Source organism: Pelophylax lessonae, assembly GCF_965119305.1.
Source record: "Pelophylax lessonae genome assembly, chromosome: 2".
NCBI classification, from domain to species: Eukaryota; Metazoa; Chordata; class Amphibia; order Anura; family Ranidae; genus Pelophylax; species Pelophylax lessonae.
This window is the reverse complement of record NC_138769.1, coordinates 555925982-555950196: the sequence shown is the minus strand read 5'-3', so window position 1 is coordinate 555950196 and position 24215 is coordinate 555925982. Positions and strand designations below refer to the sequence as shown.

At 44.0% G+C, this 24215-nt stretch overlaps 1 protein-coding gene across 2 annotated transcripts in view; it reads left to right on the top strand.

The window, feature by feature from the left end:
* KMT2D (lysine methyltransferase 2D) overlaps window positions 1-24215 on the top strand; it is a 340114-nt gene that overhangs the window by 296455 nt on the left and 19444 nt on the right. For both annotated transcript variants that reach the window (XM_082246163.1, XM_082246162.1), the window contains exons 46-50: window positions 703-836; window positions 6748-7894; window positions 14718-14854; window positions 16446-16576; window positions 21590-21875. In XM_082246163.1, coding sequence (XP_082102289.1) covers window positions 703-836; window positions 6748-7894; window positions 14718-14854; window positions 16446-16576; window positions 21590-21875 — 1835 coding nt within the window. The remainder of the gene's footprint in view (window positions 1-702; window positions 837-6747; window positions 7895-14717; window positions 14855-16445; window positions 16577-21589; window positions 21876-24215) is intronic.

Below are 24215 nucleotides of genomic sequence, written 5' to 3'. Positions count from 1 at the left end.
GGGTGTATGTTTCTAGATGAGCTCCAGTTGTTCCTGGTTGAGCTCCATGTTACCTGGTTAGCTAAGTTTAGCCTTTGGGAATTGCGTTTTTTGTGGTATTTTCCCACCCCTCATGCAAATATACTGCTTTGGGACGTCCCAATGGTTAAGAAGGATATGGAGCTGCGTCTGTCAGTGAACGATAGAGATTTTTGACTTGCCGTAAAATCCCTTTCTCTGAAGTTCATTGACAGATGCAGCACCCGCCCCTCTATATAGGGGTTGGGTTTTTTCTTCTGACACTGCTTGCAACAAAACTGAATGCCTAGAGCAGAGTGAGTGGGTGTATACCCCCAGGGACTGCCCCATAGGCGTGGTAAAGATTTTTCCTGCCTAGTGTCCTACTCCTGAAGGGGATAGCCTAAACCAATGGTTAAGAAGAATATGGAGCTGCATCTGTCGAATGTCAGAGAAAAGGATTTTATGGTAAGTCAAAAATCTAGTTTTTTGTAACTGTGAACTTATGCTTTAAAGGCATTGTAAAGATGCTGGTTTGCAGTAAATTACACATCTTCCTTCATTTTACAATGAGCAGCCATGACTCATGTCATTTATAAATCTTGAGTTCTTTAACTACAAGAAGTGTCTTCTAGCATGACAGTTAATAGTTTTCTTTGCTTGTAATTTTTATTTTTTTTAATCTTTTATATGCTTCTTTCTCAGGTGAAGCCACCGAGAAGGACAAATCTCAGCCTGGAAAACTGGAGAACAGCACTGATTGGTTGAAGCAACTTGATGCTGTACTTCCTGGTTACACACTTAAGAGCGAGCTGGATATTCTTACTCTCTTGGCACAAGTCAGTTATTACTCATATGTGTCTAAATTAACTTGTTCACATTTGTCAGTTGTTTTGGTCTATCAATAGCCCAGCATTACAAAATACAGTTCTGCGATACTTGTATGTAATCAAATTCACTCACAATAGAAAGCACTCTCAGATACCGTTGGTTGCAAACTTGACTGCTAAAACAGATTTCTCTTTTGTTCATTAACTGACACAGCTCCTGATATTCTTAACCATTGGGTTATACTGCCCCCTACAGGAGTAGGACACTAGGCAGAAAAAAAGTCTGGCTATGCCTATGGTCAGTCCCAGAGGGTATACTCCCTCTCCCTGCTATAGGTACTCTTTTTTTCAGCCTAGCCAGGAGTAAGGACCTAGTGCCTTGCTAAGATTCTCTGGTCCTGGCAAATTTTTTCTTTTTAGGTAGAATTTTTTTTTCCCCTCTATCTTTCTTTCCTGCGAGATCTACAATCAACTGCTAGACTGGGCGACGGGCTGGATAATCTAGATCCATTGGCCACCCCATCCTGGCCAGTGAGTGCACGCATACCTGAGCCCCGCACTAGGTCGGCCGCATGACATAGCCCCACTGGACGGGGGCTGGCCTGCGTGTTAAACGCTGCGCAAGGTCGCAGCATTCCCCCTGGCCGACAGCCCCCCCCCATTTCGATGGAGAGGGGTTCTGTTTGGAGCGGTGCCCACCCGGTTCCTGGTAGGGTGAGTAGCTGTGTGCCCCCCCCCCCCCCCCCGAGGGTTTTGGGGTGGACGGGGGCCCCTCCTTCCCGTCAGGAATCCCCCTTTCATCTATACCCAATCCTACCCCCCTCTCTACTTATGCTGGGGCTGTTTGCATGGTCTGGCCCACCTCCTGGGTTGGGGGCAGGGCGCTATACTGGCGATGGGGGCTGGGGGGATGTGCCTCTGGCGACCAAACGATCGGCGGTGGGGGGGGGGTTGTACCTGGTGGGGGCTCCCTGAGGTCTACGGATCCCTCCTGGGTCCCTGGAAGTCTTTTGGTGCCGTAGCCTGTGTGTTTCTATGCACAGTGGCCATGTTTGTGTAGTCTGGCAGCCATTTTGAGGTGGTTTGCCATTGAAAATAGCGGTGACCATGACTGTGGAGCCCTGTAGGTGGTGATTTCTTTGGTGGGAGCCCCTCCTTATCCCCTGGTGCTAACTCCTGGATCCTGATCGCCACACTCGCAGTGCAGATTATCCTGGGTGCTGCAGGTGCCGGTTTCTGCTGAATAGTGAGTCTCTCCCTCTCTGCTGAGGATCGCTTGGTGCTCTGTGCCCGGCGACTGTGTGGTGCTGCAAATGCGATGGGGGTGTCCCTCGCAGTGTTTTAAACCTGTTTTGTGGCGTTCTCCTGGTGGCACATGGAGTCTTTGGAGCACATCTCGCCACCTGATCCCCTCTCTGAGGCTGTGGGGCCCTCCAGGTCCCAGCCTATCCATCAATGCACTGACGACGGTCCTGGAGTCTTTTGTGTTTCGGGTGGAGATGGCTTTCAGGCGTCGGGCTAGCAAAAAGTGCCCCCCGCCTTCCCCTGCCTCATCAGATCCTGAATCTGACTCGGCCACCACAGGGTCACCATGCTGGGTTTGCAACAGCCCCCAGAATCCTCTGATAGTGAGGATGTTTCCTCCACGTCTGCAACCACACACGAAAATGCGCTGATGGAAGCACTGATTGCATCTGTGCGTGAGACCTTGAAGATGGAGTACGCAGATGCGACGGAGGCACAGGTTCCCTTTGGCACTCACAAGCCATCCAGAGCGGCAAAGGTGTTTCCTTTCCTTGACTATTTTGACAGAATTGTCGCTAAAGAGTGGGGACAACCAAAGCAATCCCTAAGCGTTACTCCTATGAGGAGTCCCTTATTAAAGCGGAAGTAAACCCATCGATTTGATAGTTTCAAAAAAGAGTTAATATTCCCGGCATGCCGGAAATGCTAGCTGTCACATTAGTTGTGCTCTCAACCAAACTGTCAGACCATCCAATGGCAGGTGGCATAACTTATCACGTGTGCAGCATCAAGGCAGTTGCAAATTAAACAGAGGCTAAGATGGCAGCTTCCTTGGCTGAAAACGATAGGGGGGTTTACTTCCACTTTAAGAAGTGGACTGTTCCACCGGTGGTGGACCCTCTGGTTTCCAGATTGAACAAGGCAACCATGATTCTGGTTGAAGAGTCCCCGGCCTTTAAGGACCCGGCTAACAGGAAAGCAGAAACTGTGGCCCGCAAAATGTACACTCTGGCTGGTTCAGGACTGAGGCTGGTATTCACCATTGCCCTGGGGTTGCAAACTCCGACTGAGTGAGCTAAGCTTTTACGCCGGGACCTAGAGGGAGAATGGCTCCCCCCTGCCTTTGCTGAGCTGGTGGACCAGCTGGTCGAGGGGCTGAAGTTCATCTGTGATGCCTCTTTGGATGCAGTTCCCCTAGTGGCGCGGCTTTGTTTTGGCAGTGGTCCTTCGGCATGTCTTTTGGCTCAAATGCTGGTCTGCGGACAAGACTTCTAAAAAGGCCTTGGCTGATCTCCCCTTTCAAGGAGATCGCCTGTTTGAGCTACCCTGAATGACATCATAAAAGGTCTCACAGGGGGGGAACAGTACCTTTCTCCCCAGGCTACTAAGGGCAAGGAACCTTGTTGTAGACGTGGGCCTTCCTTCTTGACTAATAAGTTTTTCTGTCCCTCAAGGTCGACTGACAATGACTCGAAACCTTTCAGGGCCTCCTCTGGAGGATCCAAAAGAACCTGGTCTGGCAAACCGAGAGCGGGCTTCTTTAGACCCGCGGACAAGGCTCCTTCAGTATTCGTGTGGGTCCTCGCTCATATCGGGGGTGGGGGGACCTCTTCGCTGGTTTCCGGACCCATGGACTTCCCTGGTACAAGACAAGTGCATCCATGAAGTCATTCGGTCCGGCTGCAAGATCTAGTTTCGCTCTTTTCCCACGGCAAGGTTCTTTCCTTTCAACTTGCACCTGTCCCCGGACCGCTTACAGGGTCTATTTGGGGCGGTACAAGACCTGTTTCTTCAAGGGGTGATTGTCCCGGTTCTGACTTTAGATTGTTTTCAGGGTTTTTACTCAAACCTGTTTACAGTTCCCAGGAAGGAAGGCAAATTGCGTCCAATCCTGGACCTCAAGGTGCTAAACTGCTTAGTAGGGGTGCAGACGTTACAAATGGAGTCCATTCGTCCGGTGGTGGCATCCCTGCATCAGGGGGATTTCCTTGCAATATGTGCCAGTCACAAGCGCTTCCTCCACTTTGCCGTGGGAGAGGAGCATTATCAGTTTGTGGCGTTACCCTTTGGTCTCTCCTCCACTCCTCGCGTCTTCACAAGTGTTAGCCCCGATGATAGCTTAGTTAAGCCAACAGGGGATCGCGGTGCTGGGCTACTTGGATGATCTCCTTCAGGGAGTGGAGTCTCCTTCTGCTCTGGAAAACCTGGAGATCACAATACAAACTCTGAGGGAGTTCGGTTGGATTCTGAATTTTCAGAAGTCTGTGCCATTTCCGTCCACAAAGCTGGACTATCTGGGCCTGACTCTGGACTCTGCCCTCTGCCTTAGCCAGAGTGCTCTTTCCTCTGGACAAACTCCAGAAATTGCAGGCTGCAATACGTCTCCTGCTGTCGGGCAGATGGTCATCCCTCCGGACTTGCATGCGGTTGCTGGGCCTGATGGGGTCGACTTTCGAGGCAGTTCCGTTTGCACAGTTCCATAAAAGGTCCCTGCAAAGGGAGATTTAGGCCAAATGGGACAAGACTCTGCAGTCTCTGGACAATCTGATCCAGCTGAGCCAGGGTTCAAAGGAGTCCCTGATATGGTGGCTTCGTTCTCCAGCCCTTCGGCTGGTCAAATTCTTCCTCCCCTTGTATTGGACAGTGGTCACCACGGATGCCAGCCTGTCCGGCTGCGGAGGTGACCTCTGCAAAAATTCTGCTCAGGGGATCTGGACACTGGAGGAGTCCAGACTTAACAATCAATGTCTTGGAACTCCGAGCGATCAGACTGTGCCTTGACCATTGAACGGATCGTCTTCAGGGATGTCCAGTGCGCATTCAATCGGACAATTCCACTCACTCAACAAGGGGGCACAAAAAGAGTCCCGGCGGCTCTAGAAGAAGCCGGCATTCTAAGGTGGGCAGAACAGTTTGTTCCAGCCCTTTCTGCCGTACACCTTCCCGGGGTGGAAAACTGGCAAGCGCATTACCCCAGTCGGCAAGCCTTGGACCAAGGGGAGTGGTCCCTTCATCCAGAAGTGTTTCATCAGTTGTGTCTCCGGTGGGGCATTCCTGAGGTGGATTTGTTGGCTTCCCGGCTTAACAGAAAGGTGCAGAGGTTTGTGGATCAGTCACGGAATCCTCTGGCGGATGCCACAGATGCGCTGGTGGCCCCGTAGGGTCAGTATCTGATTTACGCCTTCCCTCCTCTCAAGCTTCTGCAAATACTTACTACGTAGGATTGAGGCAGAAGGAATTCTGGTAATCTTAGTTGCTCCGGACTGGCCTCGCCAGGCTTGTTGCGCCGATCTGGTGTGGCTTGTCACCGATGTTCCTTGGAAGCTTCCTCTCAGGGAGGATCTGTTGTCCCAAGGACCGATCTTCCATCCTGCTTTACAGTCCCTGGATTTCACGGCTTGGCTGATGAACGCCAGGTGCTGAAAGATAGAGGTTTATCTGAGTCGGTGATTCCTACACTGTTAAAAACTAGGAAATCTACTTCTAGGAAGATCTATCATCATACGTGGAAGACCTACATTGCATGGTGTGAGTTTCTTGGGGGTTCATCCTCGCTCCTCAGTGGCTCGGATCTTGACCTTCCTTCAATAGGAGGGTTTACCAGAAATAGGCCTTGAGTACCATCAAGGGCCATGTGTCGGCTTTGTCGGTCTTCTTCCAATGACCTTTGGCCACACACTCCCTGGTGCGTACCTTTCCTCAGGATGTCCGATATTGGGTTCCTCCAGTGTGGTCTCTGTTGCCGCCTTGGGACCTCGATTTGGTGTTTTCGGCCCTCCAGAAGCCTCCCTTTGAGAATCTTTGGGAAATTCCCTTGCTTACGCTGTCCCAGAAAGTGGCCTTTTTGGTGGTGCGCAGGGGGTCAGAACTGGTGTGGTTATACTGTCTTTCACCTTACCTGGTGATTCAGAGATAAGGTTGTTCTTCGCCCCTGTCCATCGTTTCTTCCAAAGCTTGCCTCTGATTTTCATTTGAATAAAGACATTGTGTTGCCTTTCCTGTGTCCCAGGCCTAAACATTTTTAAAGTGGATGTTTTGGCATCTGCAGATGCTTCTTTTGGCCGCAAGGTTTTGCAGGCTGCTGTTGAGAAGACCTGATCCTCTTTGTCTTTGAGGGGGTTGTTTTGGTCGAGCTCCTGTTGCCTGGTTGGCTACTGTTAATCCTCGGGAATTTTTTTGCTGTTCCCACCCCTCATGTTTAATATTGCTTTGGGACGTCCCAATGGTTAAGATGATCAGGAGCTGTGTCTGTCAATGATTGAAAGAGAAAGTGGGATTTTTGGCTTACTGTAAAATCCATTTCTCAGAACTTCATTGACGGACACAGCACCCACCCCTCTGTGGAGTTGTAATTCTTCTGACACTGCTTGTAACAAAACTGAGTACCAGCAGAGAGAGGAAGTATACCCCCTGGGACTGCCCATAGGCGTAGCCAGACTTTTTTTTTCTGCCTAGTGTAGGGGCAGTATATCCCAATGGTTAAGAATATCAGGAGCTGTGTCCGTCAATGAACACCAGAGAAATGGATATTACGGTAAGTCAAAATTCACATTTTTTTTTTTTTAACTTTAGGTGCAAATGCCTAAAGTATATATTACCGGCCTTAAAAGTTTTCTTCTATGTCCATCAAAAACTAGAAATAATCCTTTTTAAATGTTTTTTTTTTTTTTCCTAGGAAGAGAATGTTGTGGAAAAGCCAGTAAATCATTGTTATGTTAACAATGTGTCCAACCTGGATGTACGTCAACTTCCTGTTTTGCCTGAAGAAACATCGCCGCCTCTGTCTCCTTTTGTCCCATCACCTGCAAGTCCTGTGGAGCCTCCTGTTGCCGAACCAGAGCCAGTTCCACCTCCTGCACCAAGTCCTCTTCCACCACCTCCTCAATCCCCAGACATTGAGGAAACAATGGACTCAATTAAAATTAAGCAGCGGGCACGTTCTTTGGATGAAAGCATGGAGGACCCGCGACCGAAAATAAAGAAGTGGAAAGGAGTCCGCTGGAAGAGACTGCATATCCTTATTACTTTCCAGAAAATTGGTTCACGTCATTGTGAGAAGGAGGTGTGTGAGGTTATTGAAAGACTAGGCACCACTCTAAAGCCTGACACCTTGCCTCCAGATCTTCGAAAATGTTGCTTCTGCCATGAAGAAGGTGATGGAGCTACAGATGGACCAGCACGGCTTTTGAATCTGGATCTTGATCTCTGGGTGCACCTTAATTGTGCTTTGTGGTCTACAGAGGTTTATGAAACACAGGGTGGTGCACTCATAAATGTAGAAGTAGCACTGCATCGTGGATTGCTTACAAAGTGTTGCCTGTGCCAGAAAACAGGTGCCACAAACAGCTGCAATCGAATACGTTGCCCAAATGTCTATCACTTTGCCTGTGCCATTCGTGCCAAGTGCATGTTCTTCAAGGACAAGACCATGCTTTGTCCAGTGCACAAGTTAAAGGGACCTTGTGAGCTAGAGCTGAGCTGCTTTACGGTCTTCCGAAGGGTGTATATTGAGCGAGATGAAGTGAGTCAGATTGCAAGCATTATTCGGCGTGGTGATCGTATCCACATGTTCAGAGTTGGCGGGCTTGTTTTTCATGCCATTGGTCAACTTCTGCCTCATCAAATGCAGGATTTCCACAGTGTGACTGCCCTGTACCCAGTGGGATATGAGGCAACCCGGATTTACTGGAGTATGCGCCACAGCCATCGCCGATGTTCATATCGCTGTAGAGTGTGTGACAATAATGGAAGGCCAGAATTTTCTGTACAAGTCATTGAATATGGTTATGAGGATGTCATTATGACAGATTCTTCTCCGCAGGGTAAGTTTCTGCTAATTTATATAATTTAATAAAACCCTTAGATTCTTTTTCAGCGTTTTACACACATGCAGCAAAATTCAATCGAAATTTTGTATGGAGTGTAGTGTATGCATTTACCTATCATGACCATTGTTAAAATCTTGTAAAATTCTTTGTCACAAAGGGTATTTGCATAAGAGAAGTTAAAACTACACTTGGACTTGTGCGGGCTTCCTCTAGATTAGCCATTCTAAACCAGGGTTTCGTGGAACCCTTGGGTAATCCCAGTGGTTGCTTGGAGTTCTTGAAAAGTGGCTAATGGACCTTCCATTTCATGGTGCTATAGTTCAAGGTCCAATGCCACTTGGCAGAGCCAGCTGACACAAATTCTTTTTTTTAGCAGGCTGTACAGGAGGCATTCTGACCCCCCCCCCCCCAAATGAACTTGTTTTTTTAGGGTTCCTTGAGATCTGAAAATAACTTCAAGGGTTCCTCCATGGGTAAAAGGGTTTTGTCTTAATGTAGCTGTAGTGCACCATGCCAGACCACTGCCTAAAATGTATTTTCTGCTTGTGTCTGGTAACGCCAATACCTGAGCTTTGAATTGCACAATCCACGTATTCTCATCTCTGTCCCTGGGTGAAACACATACTTGCCTAGAAACACACAAGAATTTTTTTTGAATCATTTTTTCTTTTCCTGATTTTAAGGTAATCTTTTTATTTTTTTTTTTTTTTTTTTTTTTTTTTTATTTTTGTCGATTGAGGTAAATCAAATACAGTCAGGTTTTATTGCTGCCTACAGGACAAGTGGACACTGGCAAACAAAGATTGTATACCGTTTCCAAAGTCCTCTATATTCCTAGCATACCTCATTTTTTGTCAGTGTTCTAAGTGGATGGACATATTTTATTCAGTTCTGCTTTTTTTGATGCTGTACGTACCACTTTAAACCTTGAAGATCAGCCTGTAGTGTCTCCAATCTTAGTAGTGTTCTCAGTCTAGTATCCTTTAGCGCTCCTAAAACTGCCAAGGCCTTCCTGATGCACCCTCTGTCCCTTCAGTCTTTCTTTATGGAGTCCAGATGACAAGGAGTTTGTACCACCCAAGCACCTATCTGTTCAGTATCTGTTTGAGGAGCAGTTAGTGGTCTGCCCCCTCTGTGGATCCAACAGCATCCAGCCATTGTCTAAAGTAGTGGATTGCGGAGCCTGCATTTAACCACTTGCCGACCGCCGCACGACTATCTACGTCGGCGGTCAGCCCCTCACAGGCAAACTAACGTAGGGCTACGTTGCTTGCTTGTGAGGGTCTAGGGAGCGAGCGCGCGCCCCCGCGTGGACCCCCCCCCCCCGCGCGTGTGACCAGCGGACCCGATGTCCGCCGGTCACTCGGCGATCGGCGGGGGAGAGGGAGAATGTCAGGCAGCTTGTGTAAACAAACTGCCTGTCATTCTCCTCGCTGCAAAGACACTGATAAAACGGATCTGGTATGTAGATCCGTTGATCAGTGTCCTTACAGCTAGAGCCACAGCCAATCACAGTAGAAACCACGCCCCTAGGGACACACACAGCCCCTCCCTTCCAAATAAAGTTAACCCCTTCACTACCAGTGTATTTTTACAGTAACAGTGCATATGTATAGCACTGATTACTGTAGAAATGTCACTGGTAACCCCAAAAGTGTCACAAATGTCAGTCAAGGGTCCGATCTGTCCGCCGCAATGTCGCAGTACCGCAAAAAAAATCGCAGATCGCCGCCATTACGCGTTAAAAAAAAAAACAACAAAAATGACAAAAATCTTTCCCTTTGTTAGTAAACGCGATAACTTTTGCGCAAACCAATCAAAATACGCTTTTTGCGATTTTTTTTTTTTTTACCAAACATAGGTAGCATAAAACAAATTGGCCGAAAATTTTTAAAAATTTTGATTTTTACATTTTTTTTGGGGGGAATTTCATATAAAAAAATGTGAAAAATATTGCTATTTTTGCAAAATTGACGCTCTTTTTTTGTTTATAGCGCGTGATCAAAAAATCGCACAGGTGATCAAATACCACCAAAAGAAAGCTCTGTTTGTGGGAAAAAAAGGACGTCAAATTCGTTTAGGTACAGCGTCGCACGACCGCGCAATTGTGCGTTAAATTCACGCAGTGCCGAATCGCAAAATACCCCCTGGTCGGAATGGGGGTAAAATCTTCCGGGGCTTAAGTGGTTAAAAAATACTTGATCTGCATGACCTTTGAGAAACAGTGCCTCTTCAGACCTGGTCTTGGATGCCATAGGTTGCAAGAGCACTCCTCTTCCTCAGCCAAAAAAGCCTAAAGCTCAGTTTGGAAAGGCTTCCTCAAGCTGAAGGCCTAGATTAGTCTTTTGTTACTTCCAAAGCCTACATTTCAGATGCTTGTGTTTAGGGAGGTGATTTCCAGAGTCTACAAGCTGGAGTTTCCCTCCTACACCCTGGTTTATTGCTACAAAGAAGCCCGTGTCCCTGCAAAGATTAGCGGATCTCCATGCAGTCCTAGCTCATCTTCTGCAACAGTATATCATTACCCCTGTCCTTCTGGCAGAAGTTTCAAGGGTTTGGTTTCAACTTCTCAAGGCAAAAAGGTGGCATGCACCCCATATTGGATCCCAAAGCCGTAATTGTTTTCATCCAGATCCAGAAATTCTACATGGAATCCACCAGTCTGTCATAAGCTCCCTCCATCAGGGAGACTTTCTGGCCTCTGTGAATGTAAAGCATGCATACCTGCATTTTTTCAGAGCACCAGTAATTCCTGCACTTTACTGTGAGTCCTCTGCACTTCCAGTTTGTTGTACGTTGGTGTTCTTCAAGGTGCTGGCCTAGTTACTAGCATTACTGAGCTCTTATTGCATTCCCATTGGGCGATATCTGGATGATCTGATGAGTGAATGATCAGCACTTGTTCTGGTGGACAACTTAGCCTGACTGTCCAGACCAGGGGTCAGGGACCTTTTTGGCTGAGAACCACAAACACCACATATCTTCAAATGTAATTTCGTGAGAGCCATACACTATATTTCAGGGGTCGAGAACCTTTATTTAAGTAATGCAATGACGAATTGCAAAATATGGCCTGGTCATTAAGGGGGTAAAACCTTCCAGGGCTGAAGTGGTTAAAGGAGCTGAAATATTAAAGTTGACTTCCCCTGTTCACACTAGTGCGATTTGCAGGGCACGACAATGGAAAGGAGAAATAACCTTAGCGCAAACAGAAAGTGGATGTGTAGCCCATATGTGCCAAAATGTCAATGTCTGGGGAAATGTTATTAAAAAATTCCACTGTATATACGGCTGCAGGCCTGCAGCACTTCTTCAGTGAGGGTATTGGCAGCCTCTGTAAACTGTGAATAAAAGATAAAAAAAGAAGGTGCAGGCTAACCTATAATTTTTTGCTTTCTGTGCTTCCCTGTCTCAACTTAGTAATTGCAAATACTCTTTCTGAAAGAGTATTTGCAATTACTTGAGACAGGGGAAGCACAGAACGCAAAATATTTACACTGACGAGTCTGACTGACTGACCTGTCGCTTCAGGACCTCCCTCGGCTCTACGCTGAGCCCGTGCTGCCGCCTGGAGAAGAGGGAGGTGCCGGTGGTGGGTGGAGTAAATTTAGGAGCGGAGGAGGAATTTGACCATTGCCCTCGCTCTCCCGCTGTCACGTGACGACGCTGACGTCATGTGACATCACTGGTTGCTAAACGCCAAGCGGCATACTAGCGACCAGTGTGGCCGCAGCGTGCAGGCATGGACTCGACTCGGGGCTAATAATGATATACTCATAGCTGGAGACCCTATTTGTCTGCGAGCCAGATGCAGCCATTAGAAGAGCCAAAGGTTCACTACCCCTGGTCAAGACCTTGCTAGATACTGAACCTTCAGAAATCAGTGCTGGAACAGACTCAATGCTTGCAGTATCTGGGCCTACACACAACTCTAGCCAGAATTTGCCTAGAAGAAACCTCAAGCACTTCACTTCCAGACTTCCAACTTTTCATCTTCTGCTTGAAAGTCATAGGCCTGATGGTTTCACTGCATTTTCTCCATATTTCTTCCCTTTTGGCTCTATAGGATCTTAATTTGGCTCTCTTGGGGCTCTCTTTAACCACTTCAATACAGGGCACTTTCACCCCATTATTATTATTATTTTCCTCAAAAATCTACAAACAATACCCCATAATGACAATGTGAAAGAAGTTTGTTGGAAATCTTTGCAAATTTTTTATAAATAAAAAAATAAAAAATCACATGTGTTTAAGTATTCACAGCCTTTGCTCAATACTTTGAAGCACCTTTGGCACCAATTACAGCCTCAAGTCTTTTTAAGTGTGAGTATGATGCTACAAGCTTTGCAAATCTATTTTTGGTCAGTTTCTCCATTCTTATTTGCAGGACCTCTCTGGGTTAAGTTTGGGCTCTGGCTGATGCACTCAAGGACATTCACAGAGCTGTCCTGTAACCACTCCTTTGTTATCTTTGCTGTGTGCTTAGGGTCATTGTACTGTTGGAAGATGAACCTTCGCCCTAGCGTGAGGTCCAGAGCGCTCTGGAACAGGTTTTCAGCAAGGATGTCTCTGTACATTGCTGCATTCATCTTTACCTTGAACCTGACTAACCTCCCAGTTCCTGCCTCTGAAAAACATCCCACCAGCATGATGCTGCCACCACCATGCTTAACTGTAGGGATGGTATTGGCCAGGTGATGAGCGGTTCCTGGTTTGCTCCAGACATGATGCTTGCCTTTCAGGCTGAAGAGTTTTGTTTTTCATGGTCTGAGAATTGTTCAGGAGCCTTTTGGCAAACTCCAGGCGGGCTGTCGTGTCTTTTACAGAGGAGTAGCTTCTGTCTGGCCACTCTACTATACAGGCCTGATTGGTGGAGTGCTGCAGAGATGGTTGTTCTTCTGGAATGTTCTCCTCCCTACACAGAAATGCTGGAGCTCTGTAAGAGTGGCAATCGGGTTCTTGGTCACCTCCCTGACTAAGGCTCTTCCCGCCTGATCGCTCAGTTTGGCTAGGTGGCCCACTCTATGAAGATTCATGCTGGTTCCAAACTTCTTTATTTACGAATGATGGAGGCCACTGTGCTCATTGGGACCTTCAATGTTGCAGAAATCTTTCTGTACCCTTCCCTAGATCTGTGCATCAATGCAATCCTGTCTCAAGGGTCTACAGACAATTCCTTGGACTTCATGGCTTGGTTTGTGCTCTGACATGCACTGTTAACTGTGGGACCTTATGTAGACAGGAGTGTGACTTTCCAAATCATGTCCAATTCACTGAATTTCATACAGGTTGACACAATTCAAGTTGTAGAAACATCTTAAGGCTGATTAGTGGAAACCAAATGCATCTGAGCTCAATTTTGAGTGTCATGACAAAGGCTGTAAATACTTATGTACATGTGATTTTTTTCGTTTATTTTTAATACATTTTCAAAGTTTTCCAACAAGTTTCTTTCACAAGGTCATTATGGGGTATTGTTTAAAGAATTTTGAGGAAAATAAGGAATTTAATCCATTTTGGAATAGGGCTGTAACATACCAAAATGTGGAAAAAGTGAAGCGCTGTGAATGCTTTCTGGATGCACTGTATTATTCACAGCATGCCGTGAATGTAACTGTTTTTGGAAACCATTAAATCAGTTGGTTTAGTTCTGCTTTAAGTGACAAATGAAATCCCAATTCCAGTGAATTACCCTTTTTTTTTTTTTTTTTTAACCTGAACTAAACTCTATTATTTTCCACCAAGGAAGCTGCCATCTTGGCCTCAGACATTCAACTGGCTGCACATGTGATCAGTTATAACATCAACCAATTGACGGTTAGACAGTTTGGTTGGGAGCAGAACCAATGTGATTGGTAAATTCCCGGCACATGCAATGGAATTGTATTTTGAAACGTAACCACTTCATCCGGGTTCACGTCATATGACATCGGGGTACTTGAATTGGCGATATCTGAATGATATCCAGATATCATTATTTTCAGCCGGCGATTCCCTGCACAGTAAAAACATTCATAGTGGCGGTTTCTCTGCTTGATTGTGTTTACAGGTGGCAGGAGGGGGTGTCATCGTATTTCCCTCCCTCTCCCCTGCCGCCACCCTCCGGTTCTTCTCCAGCCTTGCCTGTGCAGTCGGCGAGCCGAAGAATAAACCCACCAGCAGCGGAAGTTTACCATAGAGCTGACCAAGGACTAGATGGTCCCCAGTCATCTCTGACTCTCTGAGGCCGGAAGCAAGGTCATGATGTCACTTCCGGCGCCAGCAGATGTAAACACTGCAGTTTTTTTTTCTTAGCTTGAGATCGAGATTTTTATTTATTTTTTTTCTTATCCTGAGATCGAGTTTTTTCTTTTTTTATTTTGCTGTGCAAATACCATGTGACATAAAAAGTTACAACAACCGTCATTTTATTCCTAGAGTCTGTGCTATATATATATATATAGTGTATGTATGTATGTATGTTTGGGGGTTTTGAGTAATTTTCTAGCAAAAAAAAAAAAGATTTTTTACACATAGAAGTGTCCGTATTGGCCTGGGAGGCAAGTGGTTAAATCGATGGGGTTCGTTCTGCTTTAAGCAATTACAGCAATATTTTTTTTTTTTTGTTCTGAACAGTACTTTTGACAGGAATGGTCATTTTATCTGTAAATTCGTGAGCACGATGGCAACACAATTCTACAATCTACTTTAAATTTATGAAGTTTTAGGGCTCAGTTTGTTGGATGTAAACATAATACACTGTTTAGGCCCTTGAATTGCATTGTTAGCAGGTTTAAAGGAGATTTCCTTTTATTTATTGTGTTTTTCTGTTGGCCAGCTCTCTGGAATCGCGTTGCAGAACCTGTTGCACGGATGAGGAGAGAAACTGGAATGCTGCGCCTTTTCCCGGAGTATCTGAAAGGAGAAGAGATGTTTGGACTGACACTACATGCAGTATTGCGTATTGCAGAGTCTGTAAGTTCTGTTACAGCAAATGTATAAGGCTAATTCGCACGGGCGTGTACAGTGTGAATAGTTGTTTTTGGAACAGCTTTAACCCCTTCGCACCGGCGGAACGCATAAAAATATGGCCTCGGCTTGAAGGGATTGTACTGGGGTGATGCCTGCAGCTAGAGGCATCCCCTTGGTACCGTTGTTTAGAGCGGATGGTCGGCTTTCTTGTAATGACTGCCGATGCGGCTGAGCAGCCACTCGGCTGTCATTACAAGGATCGGGAGGGGACGTGCCTCCCACCGGGAGACCCGAGTTACCGGCCAGCACGTCCGCCGGCTGGCCGAAGACCCGAACAAAGCCACATTCGACTCTGATCGGATCTCCGATGTTAAAACCTGGAAGCAATGTCATGACATCACTTCCTGGTACTGGAACCTTAAAGGCGCCAGATTTAAAAAAAAAAAAAAAAGTCACAGCATTCAAAACAGCCAAACTTGGCGTTTTGAATGCTTTTAGGTGCAAAGGAGGGGTCTGGGGTATTTTAGATCCCTCCAAAAAGAACACCTGTCACTGCCTATTTCTGTCACAAGAGATGTTTGCATGCAATGAGACAACAATAAGAGTGATCAAATTTTTTTTTTTTTTTTAAATGGATAGTGCTCACAGAAGCGAACGCATACGCAAGTCGTGCCCACATATGTAAATGTTCAAACCACACATGTGAGGTATTGCTGCGATCGTTGGAGCGAGAGCTCCTCTGTAACTCAAAACCAGTAACCGTTAAAAAGTTTTAAAGCGCTGCCTATGGAGATTTTTTAGGTACCAAAGTTTGTGGCCATTCCACAAGGGTGCGCAATTTTAAAGCATGACATGTTAGGTATCTTATTTAGGGCTAAATAGGGCTAACTTTACGGTTTTGTGTTTTTCATGAATTTAGAAAAAAAAAATAGGAAAGGTGTATTTCTTCCCAAAAAATTGCATTTGAAGGACCGCTCCGCAAATACCGTGTGACATAAAATATTGCAAAGATTGCCATTTTATTCTCTATGGTCTCTGCTGAAAAAAAAAATTGTGTGTGTGTTTGGGGGTTCCAAGTACTTTTCTAGCAAAAGCAATACTGACTTTTAAGCAACAAGGCGTAGGCTCCAAGGGATTAAGCTGCGTGCAGGCAACCTGTGTTAATCAATGGAGAAGCAGCTGTATGGACTCGCCGACACATCTCACATCTGAGTTTGCCAGGTGGGCTATGAAGGGCATATGGCTCGGCTGCAGACAGTGCACCTGTGTCACTGTGTTAATTGTCGGACTTGAAGGTGCAGGTGAGTTCGTACAGATGCTGCGCCTTCATTAACTAACACGCTGCCTGTATGCAGCTTACATTGTACAGATCTTGCCAAAGGTAATTATTCCACAAATGTCTTGCAACCCAGTATATGTTTGTATATATTTCTCAAAAAGTAGGTGGTGCAATATGTGCATCACAGTGCTTCGGAAGCGCTTGTAAAAATACATTTTGAAGGTGCATGCATTTGTAATAAAGTGTGAATGTCTTGTTATATGATATTGTGAAAATCTGACCTATAGAATAAAAAAATATTTGTCTTGCATATAGTTGCCTGGGGTGGAAAACTGTCAAAACTATCTCTTCCGATATGGCCGACATCCATTAATGGAACTGCCTTTAATGATCAACCCAACTGGCTGTGCTAGGTCCGAGCCGAAGATTATGACACATTATAAAAGGTAGGTGGCCCATTTGCCTGCTGCAATATCTACACCTCTAAGGCTGGCCATATATTATAGAATTTTCTTGTTCAATTTTCCTTTAGATTTACCAAAACCGTATAATATGAGGTCAGACCTAAACACTTTCAATTTGTATGCAATCAGGCAGACCCTTGCACTACATAGTTGAAGGTAAATCTAAAGGAAATTTGAACAAGAAAATTGTATTATGTGTAGCCAGCTTAAGCAATAACATTATGACCACCCACAATAACCCCTCAAGGCATGGACTCCACTAGACCTCTGAAGGTATGCTATAGTATCTGGTACCAAAGGTGCTCGATTTAATTCTGGAGAATTTGGAGTCAACGCTGCAAACTTTTTGGATTCCTCAAACCATTCTTGAATTGATCAGACTAGGCCACCTGGTCAGATGCTCATGTGCCTACACACACACACACAATTTTTTTTTCCCACTTATTTGCACTTTTTATATAATTTCCAGCATACAGGCTAATTCCATCATACATTATTTTTGCACTTTTCTCAGCTGTGTCAGACAGCTGGTATATGTTTACAATACGCACATATATAATTTTCTTACAATAGCACAATATATATTTTGATTGTGGATGCGATATCTACAACTTTGCACTGGCACTTTTGAAAAAAAAATATATATTTTTCATAGGCTGGTTTAAAGGATATTAGCAGTTCATCCCAGCCGGGTTTGGGTTATATAAGCATTTGCGCTAGTTTTTTCTTTGGCCTTACACATATGTAGTACATCTACAGTTGACCAGCAGCATTTTCTTTCTTTCCCTCACCATTTAGTACAGATTCTTTCCGTTCACCCAAATTTGACATCCAAGGCGCTTGACTATACATTTTTTTCTATGGACTCCACTAGACCTCTGAAGGTTTTCTATAGTATCTGGTACCACAGGTGCTCGATTTAATTCTGGAGAATTTGGAGTCAACGCCTCAAACTTTTTGGATTCCTCAAACCATTCTTGAATTTGTCAGATGCTCATGTGCCAATTGTAGGGGATTTTGGCTGTAGGCACAGGTCAGCATGGGTACACTCACCAAGCTATGGCTATGCAGCTCCATATGCAACAAAAGACAATGCACTGTGTGTTCTGACACCTTTGCATTGGACCCAGCATTTACTTTTTCAGCAGTTTGAGCAACAGTAGCTCTTCTAGTGGGTTGGAGTACACAGGGCAGCCTTCACTCCCCACACGCGTCAGTGAGCCTTAGCCACCCATGACTTTATCGGTGGTCTGACTATTTTTCTTCTTTGGGCCCCTTTAGGTAGGTCCTGACCGCTGCAGACCAGGATCATCCCACAGGAGCTGCAGTTTTGGAGTTGCTCTGACCCAGTCTTCTAGCCAGTACAATTTGGTCTGATCCTTACAAGCAGCTCAGATCCTTACACTTGCCCATTTTTTTTTTTCAACACTTCAACTTCAGGAACAATCTGTTTAGTTGCTGCCAAATATATCCCACCCACATTTGGATTCTATTGTAAGGGGATGATCAATGTTATTCACTTTACCTGTCAGTGGTCATAATGTTATGGCTAATCCATGTGTGTGTTTGTGTGTAGTGGTCAGGATCTACCAAAAGTATGTATAAATATTCTCTCTCTCTCTCTCTCTCTATATATATATATAAATATATATATATATATATATATATATATATATATATATATATATACAATTTTTGTTGTAGCATACCATGCGAATAGAACAGTGTTTTACTTATTTTGTAGAAAACACAATGATCAAAATTAGAAAAAGCAATGACTGTAGCACGAGGAAAGATTACAACTAATATTTCTGAAGGTTACAACCATAGGAAGTGTAAAGGCCCTTTGAATGACTTCAGTACATCTGTGACCACAGGACATCACTAGTCTCTTGTACTGCTCTTGTATGATTTTGTTCCACTCTTCTTCCAGTCTCTTCCACGGTTCGTTGACACTAGTGAATTTCTTGGCCATGACAAAGATTTTCCAGAGGTTTTCTGTTGGGTTTAGATCAGGACTCTGGGCTGGCCATTTTATTATTTCAATGTTTTCCCCTTCAAGGAACTGCTTTACCTGTTTTGCTGTGTGACAGGGTGAATTGTCGTGCATGGAAATTGCTGGCTGATGGGGTGATAAACGCAGGGAAGGCACCGCATTTTGAAGAAGGTTTTGATAAACATTTGCATGCACGCTGCCATGTAGCTATATAAGAGGCCCAACTTCTGCTGCAGAAAACATCCCCCCAAACCATGACGCTTCCCCTCCACCTTTCACTGACTTCTTTACATTCTTTGGGTTCAGTCTTTCCCCAGTTTGACGACAAACATAATGTTTCCTATCAGACCCAAACAAATTAAACTTGCTGTCATCACTGAATTGAACTTTGGACCAGTTCTCCTCTGTCCACACAACATGCTCCTCAGCAAAGGTTAGTCTAGCCTTTGGATTCTTTGTGCCAACGAGAAGTTTGGTCACTGCAAAGTGGGCTTTTAGTCCAAATTCTTAGACGGCGAGACACTGTAGGATTAGACAGATCCTTACTCTGGCGCTGAACTGGCGAGCAGTCACAGCTGCAGTGTTGAACCGATTGCCCATTGAGCTTCTCCGGATTATCCTGTCCTCTCTTGCATTTGTCTTTTGTGGATGGTCCGCTTTCTTGAGGACCTAAATGAGTTTGTGATATTGTAAAGATGCAATACTCTAAAAATCACAGATTTGGGACTACAAACTTCTCTTGTTATGGTTGAAAGGGTCATCCCTTTGGCCTTCATCTGGACAACCTGCTGCCAGAGGATTTCAGTCACTTGAGAACGGCTCAACATCTTGCAAAGCCAGTGAAAACTGTAAAGTTAGGTTGTCAGTTAAATAGAGTTTATGAGATTATAGAAATTTGGACAAGGTGCCAGATTAACACCATTAACTGGGAGGTATCTGAGAGTGTTCTCTAATTTTGATTATTGCTCTTTTTCAAATCTTTATTTTGTGCTTCAAAATATATGTAACTCGTGAAATATGCCTAAAAAAACTACCCTTTTACGCGTTTAATTTTAAATAGGACTTAGCAGTGGTCTTGAAATTTAGGAAATTGTTGGTTGTTTTCTAATTTTGATCCCTAGAGTATGTGTGTGTGTGTGTGTGTGTATATATATATATATATATATATATATATATATATATATATATACATTAGGTCCATATATATTTGGACACAAGCACAAGTTAAGTTTTTTTTCATGTATTTGCCAAAACATAATCAAGCTATATTTTTTTAATGGATATAGGCTGAAAGGGTTTGTACATCCAATTCGGAGGAAGGGTTTAGGAATTACAGCTCTTTTTCAAGGGACCATAAGTAATTGGACAATTGAATCAAAAGCGGTTTAATGGCCACTCCTTCGTTTTTTCTTAATTAAGCAGGTAAAAGGTCTAGAGTTGATTTGAAGTGTGGTATTTGCATTTGGAGTCTATTGCTGTGAACCTACATCATGCATTCAAAGGTGCTGTCAGTGCAACAGGCCACATTGTTAGGCTTCAAAAACTAAAGAAATCCATCAGAGATAGCAGCAACATAAGGCGTGGCCAAATCAAAAGTTTGGTACATTCTGAAGAAAGAACGCACTGGTGAGCTCAGCAACATAAAAGGCCTGGATGTCCATGGAAGACAACGGTGGTGGAAGATCGCAGAATCCTCTCTATGGTAAAGAAAAACCCTGTCACAACATCCAGACAAGTGAAGGATACTCTCCAGGAGGTGGGTGTATCATTGTCAAAGTCTACAATTAAGAGAAGACTTCACAAGAGCAAATACAGAGGGTTCACCACAAGGTTCAAACCATTCGCCTGAGGAATAGAAAAGCCAGATTAGACTTTAACAAAAAACATCTAAAAATGCCAGACCAGTTCTGGAAAAGCATTCTTTGGACAGATGAAACTAAGATTAATCTGTACCAGAATGATGGGAAGAAAAAAGCGTGGAGAAGGCTTAGAACAGTTCATGATCCAAAGCACACGTCATATGTAAAACATGGTGGAGGCAGTGTACAGTGTAATAGCATGAGCATGCATGGCTTCCAGTGGCACTGGGTCATTGGTGTTTATTGATGATGTGACAGAAGCAGACGGATGAATTCTGCAGTTTAGAGATATATTGTCAGCCCAGATTCAGCCAAATGCAGCAAAGTTGATTGGACGGCGCTTGACAGTACAGATGGACAATGATCCAAAACACACTGCAAAAGCAACCCAGGAGCTTTTGAAGGAAAAGTGGAATATTCTGCAATGGGTTCCAGGCTTCAGGCAGTCATTGCCAGTAAAGTATTCTCAACAAAATAATAAAAATGAACATTTTATTTATGATTATATTTGTTCAATAACATTTGAGTCCCTGAAAATGGGAGGACCGTGTATAAAAATGGTTGCAGTTTCTAAAATTTGTACTTGATATGCATGTTCAACCCCTTGAATTAGAGCTGAAAGTCTGCACTTCAAATTAATTTAGATTGTTTTGTTTTAATTTTATTCTGGTGGCATACAGAGCCAAACATGCAAATTGTGCCGGTGTCCATATATATATATATATATATATATATGGACCTAACTGTATATGCATATACCCACACACACATTTTTCTTTGATTTATTTTGTTGTTCTTATGCAGGAATAATATAGAGAATAAAAAAAATGTGTACAGTATTACAGGGACTGTGGTATCTGCAGTTTCTGACATATGTCCATGGCCTTTAGCAGCCATTTGTAGCAATACTTGTGCTGAATATTAATGTGAACATTTGTTTGGTAATATCAGGGTCCACACTTGAGGCCCCTTACATCTAGTAATTTGACCACTGTCAGTCCAAACTATGATTGTCTTTTGATCCATTAATCGAATTGGGAACCGTTTCGAAAATTATATAGAACTTTTTAAAACATTAACGTAACATGCTTGCAGTGTAAATGTATATGGTTTGTTAACATTTTAACTAATTTTCCACAGGCCGCATACGTTGAACAGCACTAGCATGTCCAAAGCCTATCAGAGCACCTTCACCGGGGAGACTAATACACCTTACAGCAAGCAGTTTGTGCACTCAAAGTCATCCCAGTACCGTAGGCTGAAGACTGAATGGAAAAACAATGTATATTTGGCCCGATCTAGAATTCAAGGATTAGGGCTTTATGCTGCCAAAGATCTGGAAAAGCACACCATGGTGATAGAATACATTGGCACTATTATAAGGAATGAAGTAGCAAACCGTCGTGAGAAGATCTACGAAGAACAGGTGAGGTGGATAAAGACTTATCTGCAATAATAAGCAAACTGGTCTTATTAACCTAATATAGTAGAAAGTGCTGGTTCTAGGACTGTTATTCTACTGAACACCTGTAAACACACCTGATCTACACCTAAGCATTATGTAGCTTAAAGCTCCAGAACATTCTACAATCAAAATATCACACATGAGTGTTCAGGCATCTGTAGCTCTTACGCCTGGAGCTCAGAAATGTACATCACCTACTTTTAAAGTAGAATGGGGCGTTTTTGACCCATTAGACATCACTAGGAGTGCCTTTTAAATAAGGTGTTTTTCCAGCCTAAACAACCATTTCCTCCCCCTAATAGCTTTCCATTGCCTAACATAAAAATTATCAAGATGGAAAATTCCGCGCTTATGGACAAGAAATTGGCTGCAGCCAACCTCAAAATATAGTCCAAAAGGGCTATATCAGTAAATCTAGGGTAAGGTGAGGTAGGTGGCGCTGCCTATAGGTGATAAATATATATGGAAAGGAATGTGTCTTCGCACTGAACTATGTATGATTTAAAATACTAAAGTGCTGGTGTGCGTATCCAAATGTCAAATAACAGTACAAAAAATTATATATGCAATGGAAACCAATATAGGTGATATAGAGGAAAAAAATATGAATAAATACAAAGTGCAGAAGTGAAAGTGATTCTCTGGTTTATGGGAAAAAAACAGGATTGAATAAAGCTAGGGTAAGCCAAGATAAATAATAAAAATCAATAAATAAATAAAAATAAAACTTTAAATATTATAAATATCAATAAACAGTGTTCCAGTGAATGTATACACATAAAAGGTGCCAAAGTGTGATGATTTAAAGTGATCACTGAATAATAACAAATATGAAAATCAAATATAAAAAATATTAGTAGTTAACTATAGGTGATACAGTGAGCCTGATCTGAAATAAATAGTAATGCAATAAATATATGGTAAAAAGTCCATAAAGTGCTGGAAAATTGGGAACAGTGCTTCAGTAATTCTGATGGGTGATATTCGGGGTGATCCGAGTGCTAGGTGCCAGGTGAAAGAACGGTGCACTCCTCCAATGTATCCCGCACTCACCAGAATTAGGGACCCCTACAGGGGTAATAAGCCTTAGGGTATTAATAAGTATCCTCTGTCAGGCGGTTCCTGTACACTGGACTCGTGGAGAAAAGGATCCCTGGATCATCTCATTCACATAGGCAATATGTATTCAATATGGTTGGTAAAGCCTCATATTCCCATTCATCATATGGTAAATATATGTCCGAGTTGATATGTAAGAAGAAGGCCTTATATAGTGATGTACCGTTTGAAATACTCTATTATTAAAATAAATGTACTCACATTAAAAAGGACTGGTGAACAGGCATTCAGAGCAGTAGGGGCCGCAAAACCCTCGTTAGCGGCTGCTTCCAGGACGCTTATCAGCGGCCGCATCTGCGTTCCAGTGGGGCGGAACGTTGCACCGCTAATCTGCCCGGCAACACATGACTTGTTTTTTCCTTATTTTTTGATTGGATAGCGAGAGCTAGCAATGTCCGGTTGCCTGGTAACCATTTATTACAAATAACCAGCGGGGATGGCGTGACTTGCGCTCCTGATGACGTCAATGGTGACGTAACGCGTTGTGCGTAGCTACATCATTTCCGTCCCACTGGAACGCAGATCCGGCCGCTGATACGCATAGCGTCCCGGAAGCAGCCGCTAACGAGGGTTTCGCGGCCCCTACTGCTCTGAATGCCTGTTTACCAGTCCTTTTTAATGCGAGTACATTGAATTATTTTAATAATAGAGTATTTCAAATGGTACATCACTATATGAGGCCTTCTTACATATCACCTCGGACATATACTTACCATATGATGAATGAGAATATGAGGCTTTACCAACCATATTGAATACATATTGCCTATGTGAATGAGATGATCCAGGGATCCTTTTCTCCACGAGTCCAGTGTACAGGAACCGCCTGAGAGAGAATACTTATTAATACCCTAAGGCAGTGATGGCAAACCTTGGCACCCCAGATGTTTTGGAACTACATTTCCCATGATGCTCCACTACACTACAGAGTGCATGAGCAGCATAGGAAAATGTAGTTCCAAAACATCTGGAGTGCCAAGGTTGACCATCACCGCCCTAAGGCTTATTACCCCTGTAGGGGTCCCTAATTCTGGTGAGTGCGGGATACATTGGAGGGGTGCACCGTTCCTTCACCTGGCACCTAGTACTCGGATCACCCCGAATATCACCCATCAGAATTATTGAAGCACTGTTCCCAATTTTCCAGCACTTTATGGACTTTTTACAGTATATTTATTGCAT